This window comes from Trichechus manatus, unplaced genomic scaffold, assembly GCF_000243295.1.
Source record: "Trichechus manatus latirostris isolate Lorelei unplaced genomic scaffold, TriManLat1.0 scaffold00076, whole genome shotgun sequence".
In the NCBI taxonomy this organism is placed as follows: domain Eukaryota; kingdom Metazoa; phylum Chordata; class Mammalia; order Sirenia; family Trichechidae; genus Trichechus; species Trichechus manatus.
In genome coordinates this window covers 12,697,080-12,705,784 of record NW_004444012.1, presented here as the reverse complement: position 1 = coordinate 12,705,784, position 8,705 = coordinate 12,697,080, and the positions used below count along the sequence as shown (strand labels likewise).

Genomic DNA, 8,705 nt, shown 5'->3' with positions numbered 1-8,705 from the left:
GGGGGGTATCATTGCTGATGTCAGATGGATGTTGGCTAAAACCAGAGAATACCAGGAAGATGTTTACCTGTGTTTTATTGATTACACAAAGGCATTCGACTGTGTGGATCATAAATTATTGCGAAGAATGGGAATTCCAGAACACTTAATTGTGCTCATGAGGACCCTGTACAGTGAGGCAGTGGTTCAGACAGAACAAGGGAATGCTGCATGGTTTAAAATCAGGAAAGCTGTGCGTCAGTGTTGTATCCTTTCACCATATTTATTCAATCTGTATGCTAGCAAATAATCTGAGAAGCTGGACCATATGAAAAAGAATGAAACATCAGGATTGGAGGAACACTCATTAACAACCTGTGATATGCAGAAGATACCACTTTGTTGAAAGTGAAGAGGACTTGAAGCACTTACTGATGCAGATCAAAGACCACAGCCTTCAGTATGGATTACACCTCAACATAAAGAACAAAAATTCTCACCACTGGACCAGTAAGCAACATCGTGATAAACAGAGAAAATATTGAGGTCAAGGATTTCATTTTATTTGGATCCACAGTCAGTGCCTATGGAAGCAGCAGTCAAGAAATCAAACAACGTATTAAATTGGGCAAATCTGCTGCAAAAGATGTCTTTGAAGTGTTAAAAAGCAAAGATGTCACTTTGAAGACTAAGGTGCGCCCAACAATCTGTAGTATTTTCATTCGCCTCATATGCATGTGAAAGCTAGACAATGAATAAGGAAGACCAAATAAGAATTGATGCATTTGAATAATGGTGTTGGTGGGGAATATTGAATATACCATGGACTGCCAGAAGAACGAACAAATCTGTCTTGGAAGTACAGCCAGAATGCTCCTTAGAAGTGAAGATGGCGAGACTTTGTTTCACGTACTTTGGACATGTTATCAGGAGGGATCGGTCCCTGGAGAAGGATATCATGCTTGGTAAAGTATAGAGGGTCAGCAAGAGAAGGAAGACCCTCAACGAAATGGATTGACACAGTGAGTGCAACAGTGGGCTCAGACATAGCAGTGATTGTGAGGATGGCGCAGGACCAGGCGGTGTTTCATTCTGTTGTCCGTAGAGTCGCTATGAGTCAGAACTGACTGGACAGCACCTAATAACACAAGAGTCTTTATGGTAGCGGATTACCAGGTCTTTAGTCCTGCAGAGCCGCTGATGAGTTCGAACTGCTGACCTTTCTTTTAGCAGCCGAGCACTCAACCACTGCACCACCAGGGCTCCTTTTTTTATTGCTAGTGAATTATATATTTTTATGTGTCAAACATTTTTGTCTTTATTTTCTCTTTTGTAAATTGGCTACTTGTTGCTTTTGTCCATTTATCCGTTGAAGTCAGTGTTTTTGATGCTGAAGACATCAGTCTTCAGGTTGCACTTGTAATTACGTTCCCTAGTTTGTTGTTACTTTCAGTTTTCTTTAAGTTTTTATTTTTATGTAGACAAATCTTTCATCCTTCCCTTTGTGATGCTTTCCCATTGTTTTTAAACTTAGAGTTAAATATTTCTTTGGATAGAGTTAAAAATTTTCTTTCTTAGAATTATATAATTCTTAATTTAATATTTATCCCTCTTAAGGAGAAAAACATACTCTTTTATTTTCCAGATCCCAAAATGATCTTCCAGGCTAGCCTTGCAAATGCTCAGATACTGATTCCTAGCAATCAGGCCAGCATCAGCAGTATGCTGCTGGAAGGACATACCCTCCTGGCCCTGGCTACTACAATGTATGCCCCTGGGGGTGTCAGCCAGGTATGGACTTCACTTCACCTATCGGGGTTAAATAGGACTGACTTTAAATTTAGCAGAAATATCTATGGACTGTCTAGATCTCAGTTGATAGTAGAATGTAACTACTTTCAGGTATTTCAGTAGCTTAAAAAACATAAAAAATGGGTGAATTTGAAAAGTTGTTTCATACCCTCTAAGTTATGAGGGAGCTAATAGGTTAGAGAGAGCCTTTTCCCTTTAGTTGTTTTAGAATAGAATCAGTACCTGACTGCTTCTGAGAGGAAGTCTGCTCTAGATCTGTGGTTTGGGAATTATTCTCTACTGCTTGTCCTCTGAGGTAAAAAGGAAATTATTATCTTTAGCTGCCCTTGTAAACTCTTTTGAGGGACCCAGAGGAAATTTTCCCACCTTGCTTTTTGAAAGTGTAGTATGCCTGGTTAGAGGAAACTTAAGAATGCTACTAGACATCTTATCTTCAAAATTTCTGCTGATGCTAGCTTAATTTTATACCACTTCTTTCAGATCGTTGCAGTTTACCTTAAATTATACGGTTGAGCTATTTAACTTCTCTGCTTTTAATCACTTGTCAAAAGTTGGAATCATAGAATAACTTGGAAGGACCTAGGAGTCATCTAGTCTAATAGTTTTCAAACATTATAGTAGCAGAACCTTTTCAAACAGGTTCTCCACATACAGTTTGAAAACCACTGAGCTAGCTCACTGATTTCCTCAACGAGATAGATTGCCACAGTGGCTGAAACAATGGATTGAAGCGTAGCAACGATTGTGAGGATGGCACAGGACCGGTCAGTGTTTCGTTCTGTTGTACGTAGGGTTGCTATGAGTCGGAACTGACTTGACAGCACCTAATAATAAATAGTAATAGCTCAACTTTCTAGTTTTGTAGGTGAGGAAACTGAGGCCTGATATTAATTATCTAGTACAAAGTAACACACTGGTTTGTTTTAGAACCAAGACTACTACAGTTGGCTTCTGACTTGTCCAGTGCTGTTTTCACTACCTCATAACTATCTCCAAGTTAATCTTGTTTCTCAGGGTTCTTGTGAAAAGAGGAGTTATTTTGAGAAAGGAAAAGCATTGCTCTGAACTCTGTTGTCTTTTTACTTAGGTGGTTCAGAATGAAGAAAATGAGAACTGTTTGAAGAAAGTGGATCCCCAACTCCTGAAGATGGCATTAATGCCTTACCCCAAGCTGAAAGCTGCTCTGTTTCCACAGAACACTGCTCCTAATATCCTGCCACACGATATCACACTCTACCACCTTATCCAGGTACAGAATTTCGGTGGCCTGTGTATCAGTCAGGGGTTAGCCAGGAAAACAGAAACCACGTTCGATCTTTCAGATGGAGGGAATTTAATTCTAGGAAATTGCTTCCAGAGAGTGATAGAAGAGTGGAGAAACCAAACATGCAATGATGAGACAACCCAGAGATTAGCAAAGAAGAAAGTAATCAACACCTCTAAGGCTGGGAGAACACTGCAAGAAGGTGTTAGCATCCCAGAAGCTGGAGCCATCTTCTGGGAGCTGAGCTCTCAACATGACTGCCACTGGGAGCTGGGAATATACGGGATGGGGCTAGGACCTTAGAGGAGATGCCCCAGAAAACAGAGAAAGAGGAGAAAAATTAACCTGGCTTCTCCTCCCCTCCCCGCTTTAATCTCCCACCTGTGTCTCTCGTGGCTAAACCTACCAGACAGCCAATGAACGGGTGAGGGAGCTTGGGAAATGCAGTTCCCGGCAGTCCAGAGCAGAGCAGGGAAGGGTAGGAAATGGAGCTGAGAGCAGACAGATGGTTGACCAGCAGGCCTGTCTGCTGCTTCCAAAGGCCACTCCACTGTAGCACTTAGAGCTTCTAGCCATGTCTTCTCGGTGCGTCAGGGCCATTTGTTAAAATCCACACTTCTTAACTTTTTCAGGACAAAGACCCCTTTAAGAATGTGACAGAAGTTAAGAGCCTTTTGATTTCAAAACCATTTGTAAAACCCATTTTATATTATAATTGATGTTGCTTCTACCAAAAAAGAGTGCACTCTGCAGGCACAGATTGAAGTAAGGAGGGCCTTTAAAAGGAGTAGAGCCAAGTGAATACAGAAGGGTGCCTCATACATTCTTCTTTGTTTTTAGCTGTGTGCAGAGAATTTTTATCTGGAAAGATAATGGAAACAGACTACCTCCTAAGTCCTTTCATAAAACTTTGTTTACTTATTTAGAATCAATTAACTTTTAACTCTGGTTTTACTTTCCCCCTTTTTCAGTCATTATTGCCCTTTGATCCCAGCAGATTGTTTGGCTGGCAGTCTGCCAACACACTCGCTATAGGAGGTAAGTTATTAGAGGTACTTCTTGTTTTGGAAGCTTTCAGCAGTGTTGACAGTAGAAGTTAATTTATATAAAGCCAATCCAGTTTTCTCGTTGCTTTCCATTTTAAAAATAAAGGTACGTTCTAATGGAAAACATTTTCCAGAAGACAGAATCGAAAACATACTGTGACTTAATCATTGTAGTAGGTCACTAGTACTGTCCTTGCTGGGAAATGTAATGTGCACCTGTCTGCTTCTGTTTCTCCCTTCTCCAAATGCTTTTTGTTTGTGGTACAGTATGATAAAGATTAAGAGCATAGGTGACGGCATTAGAGAGATCCTGGGCGTACATGCAGGGGTAGTCTGACCTTGGGCAGGTGATTTATTCCCTGTAAAATAAGGTTAATAAGTGTTCACCTCTCACGTTGCTGTGACAATGGAAGGAGGAGGCATTTGAAAGCTCACACAGTTCCTAGCACACAGTCAGCACCCTCACAGTCCTAGCATGCCGTGAACACCCTCACGGTTCCTAGCACACAGTCAGCACCCTCACAGTCCTAGCATGCTGTGAACACCCTCACGGTTCCTAGCACACAGTAAGCGCCCTCATGGTCCCCAGCGCGTGGTCAGCGCCCTCACCGTCCTAGCACGCCATGAGCACCCTCACGGTCTCCAGCGCGCGGTCAGCGCCCTCACCGTCCTAGCACGCCATGAGCACCCTCACGGTCCCCAGCGCGCGGTCAGCGCCCTCATGGTCCCCAGCGTGTGATCAGCACCCTCGCGGTCCCCAGCACTCGGTAAGCACTAGATACAGACACCATGCTGTCCTCTGTAGACCACAGAAATCTCTCTGATTTTGAGCCGTTCTTAAATTCTGCTTTTTCTGTTTCTCTTTTAGAGTTAGCCTTTGATAGCATTTTACCAGTGGTGCCTCTGCCTATATTACTATAAATTTGAGGCTTCAAATTAGCACTTCGCACATAGTATGTACCCCGTATATATTTATTGACATACATAAAAATGAATTTCCTAATGTATCAGTTTTGTAAGTTCAAGTTTTGGAATATTGAATTTATCTAGTGCCCAGAGCCCAGTGTAGTGCCAGGCCGGTAATAGCTGTTGAGTAAACATTTGGTGAGTGACTGATGAATAAAGTAGTGTTTACTACAATTTCAAAGGCAAATCTGCTTTTAATCTCAGTGAAGTCACTCGGGCAGGCAGAATGCCCTGTCCTGTCCCAGTGACCCCTAACTCCACCTTTAGCACCTTGGCCACCTGTGGGAGACCAAGCACTCCACAAGGTAGCACGGGAAACGGAAGTTGAGGGCACGTCCCTTGCCTGGTTTTTAGACATTTAAAATATATTTAAGAAAAATAAATGCAATTATTATCATGAAAACATAATACAGATTTAGAAAATTAGAGGGTTGTATTTAATTAGAATGGTTACCTGTTTTTTCACACGATTTTACTCCTGAAAGGGGATGTTAGAATACTGCATGGTGACTTTGCCTCTGTGGCAGGCCAGAGTGGGATTTCCCTTCGGGTGGAATTTTCTCTTATACACGTGCTCCACACCAGGCCCCAGCCTGCTGAAAAATCAAGGTCTTATTTTAATAGAAACCTCAGATTTGCTGGTCCAGCATCTGGCAGTGCTGTATATACTGCAACTTGTCAGCAGATAATGAATGAATAAATCGTTTTATATGTAATTGTGTTACTGAGGACACTCTGGTCTCACAAAGAAGGCATGTGACAGTTTCTTAATGTCAGTGGGATGTACTTTTAAGTAATAACTTTGTAAACTGACAGACTCTAAGGTCTTTAGTTCTTTTTATAGAAACCAAGTCACAATGTGAAAAGGCGTTGGAATTCCAGGGGAACATAAAGCTGTACTTCAAAAATAAGCTTTAAACTTTGAAAATAAGAGCACATGCTTTATTTTCCAGAACTGGTTCTTTAACAGTTCAGATAAATTATTTTATCACATTTTTTTCCATAGGGTAGTAACTGGTTAAGAGGCAGTTAAAGATTAGGGTTTGACAGGAGTGGTTATTTCATACTAATTACTCACATCCAAATAGCTCTGGCTTCGAATTTCTCTAAAAAGAAAATATGTATTTTCTGATATTCTCTTGGGCACAAAGAAACTTTAAACTGAGCTACCTGCTGGTCTGCCATCATTGCTATGAATACAACATCAGAAAATACTACTAACGATCAAAGGATTGTGGGAGAGTATTAATATGGAGTAAACGATTTCTCAGTAATCATGACTATTATCTGTTGGTACAGTGAGTTGGCCTTGGTGAATAGAGGACTCATATAGTATGTTAAAGAAGGAATTTCATTTCATAATGAGTTGCATGAATGAATTGAAAAGCTGCTTTTGTAGATCATTAGCCATTTAGCAGAGAGTTGTAACTAAAGAGTTATTGGTTATTGCCATTGCAAACTTAAAGGATCATCAAATAGAGAATTAAACATCGAAAATTTTTAGTAAATTCAGTGGAGGAACAAAGCACAGTTTGTGAGTTTTTATGCAGCACCTCAGGTGTACATTTTTGTATAAAATGATGACTACTTTTATACATTGAAGTAAAATAAAATTGTTACATTTTGGTAGGTTTAAGGAGCCCTGGTAGTGCAGTGGTTAAAGCACTTTGCTGCTAACCAAAAGGTCGGTGGTTCAAACCCACCAGTGGCTCCACAGGAGAAAGATACGGCAGCCTGCTTCTGTAAAGATTACAGCGTTGGAAACCCTATGGGGCAGTTCTGCTCTGTCCTATAGGATCACTATGAATCGGAACTGCCTTAACAGCAATGGATTTGGGTTTGGTTTTGGTAGATTGAAAGTGTTATGCGGTAGTACAAAATGTTTATAGCAACCAGTTTTTCTTTATTATTGGAAAGTCAGTTTTTCCACATGGAAATCTGAAATTAATCGTGGTGAGATGCAGAATATTAATGCTGCTTCACTCCCCCCTCCCAGATGCATCAAGTGAGCTCCCACATTTCTGTAGACCTGATCTGGTTAATAAATACGCTATAGTGGAACGTCTGAATTTTGCTTATTATTTACATCATGGACGACCATCATTTGCATTTGGTACTTTTCTAGTCCAGGAATTAATCAAGAGTAAAACTCCCAAGCAGCTGTGAGTATTTAAAAAGTAATTTGTACTCTAAAAAGGCATATTTTACAGATATCTGAGTAAAATGCTGGAAAGTACTGAAAACCTATACTATGGTTAACAGTGATTATATTTGGATGGTGAGTTGGGGTGTGTGTGTGCGTGTGCGTGTGTGCGCGCGCGTGCGATTATCCCAGAAAGGATGTTGGATCTTGTCACAGGGCTTTTCTGCATCAGTTGAGATGATCATGTGGTTCTTTTCCTTCATTCTATTAATGTATTACACTAATTGATTTTCTTATGTTGAACTACCCTTGCATTCCTGGGATAACTCCTACTTCGTCATGGTGCCAATTTGCAGATAGTTTTCTTTGTGTCTTTTACCTTTTTTGTCCCTCATTTCCTCTCATACTGCCGATTTTTAAGTTTACTCGATTTTTTTGTAGTGAACCATCTTGACTGCTGATGTGGTGTTGACTCCTTTTTCCAGGATTCAGCGAGTAGGCGATGAAGCCTATGTCTTAGGACTCTCCTCCTTCCACATGCCTTCAGTAGGAGCTGCCTGCGTTTGTTTCCTAGAATTGCTTGGCCTTGACAGCCTCAAGCTCCGAGTTGATATGAAAGTGGCCAATGTGATTTTGAGCTACAAGTGTAGAAATGAAGATGCTCAGCACAGCTTCGTCAGAGAGTCTCTGGGTAAGCACCTCTTCTTTATGGGGTCTGTTTTGTGTAGAGGAGGCAGGTGAATAGGTCTAAGACACTGAATTGTGAGGCCAGTTGGGGAAGAAACAGTTATCTTCCCATTGGGCCCTTTAACTGGGTTCTGAAATGGCTGTGGGCCACGCTATTCAAACAGAAATGCACAGTTCTGACCTTTTGTCTTGACCATTTTTTTGTTGTTCTTGTTTCTTATAGCTGAGAAACTATCTAAACTGGCTAATGGCGAAAAAGCAGCCGTAGAAGAGTTGCTTGTTCTCTTGGAAGAAGGCACACGGAACAGCATCCAGCAGCAGGAAATAAAGAGGTTTGTGAGGTGCAGTCCCAGGCTCTTCTCCAACAAGCTTTGTTGGGCCAACCCTGTCTGCCTGGTCTTTCTCCAACACCTCGGGTGTTTTCACCAGTCCTCCTCAGACCTTGAGTATAGCAGATACTCAGTAAATGGGTAATGGTTTTAACTGCAGCTTGGCATCTGTCAGAAGAAGATAGAAATAGTGATTTCCTCTTTAGAGATGGAGTTACCTAGAGAGGGAGAGCAGCTTTGTATTCTCCATGCCCTGCGAGGCAGAGAAGTCTTTTAAATGCTACATACTGAAATCTTTCCAGAGGATTTGGGGTGTGTCTCACAAAATTTGACTCTAAGGAATGTCTTTAATTTTTTCTTCCTAATCATTGTCAGTTGGGGTGATGTCTGCCCACAGAAGTGCCTCTCCTTAGACATTCATGCCTGTCTCCTGCTGGTGCTACTACCCCACGAGGCTGACTCAGGCACCCAGACTCTGG

General features: G+C 41.4%; 1 protein-coding gene across 9 annotated transcripts in view; it reads left to right on the top strand.

The window, feature by feature from the left end:
* The window catches only part of SPG11 (SPG11 vesicle trafficking associated, spatacsin), a 74,265-nt gene that overhangs the window by 41,760 nt on the left and 23,800 nt on the right, over positions 1-8,705 (top strand). For all 9 annotated transcript variants that reach the window (XM_023735236.1, XM_023735237.1, XM_004380705.2 and 6 more), the window contains 6 exons: positions 1,625-1,770; positions 2,879-3,040; positions 4,027-4,093; positions 7,064-7,229; positions 7,696-7,901; positions 8,121-8,229. In XM_023735236.1, coding sequence (XP_023591004.1) covers positions 1,625-1,770; positions 2,879-3,040; positions 4,027-4,093; positions 7,064-7,229; positions 7,696-7,901; positions 8,121-8,229 — 856 coding nt within the window. The remainder of the gene's footprint in view (positions 1-1,624; positions 1,771-2,878; positions 3,041-4,026; positions 4,094-7,063; positions 7,230-7,695; positions 7,902-8,120; positions 8,230-8,705) is intronic.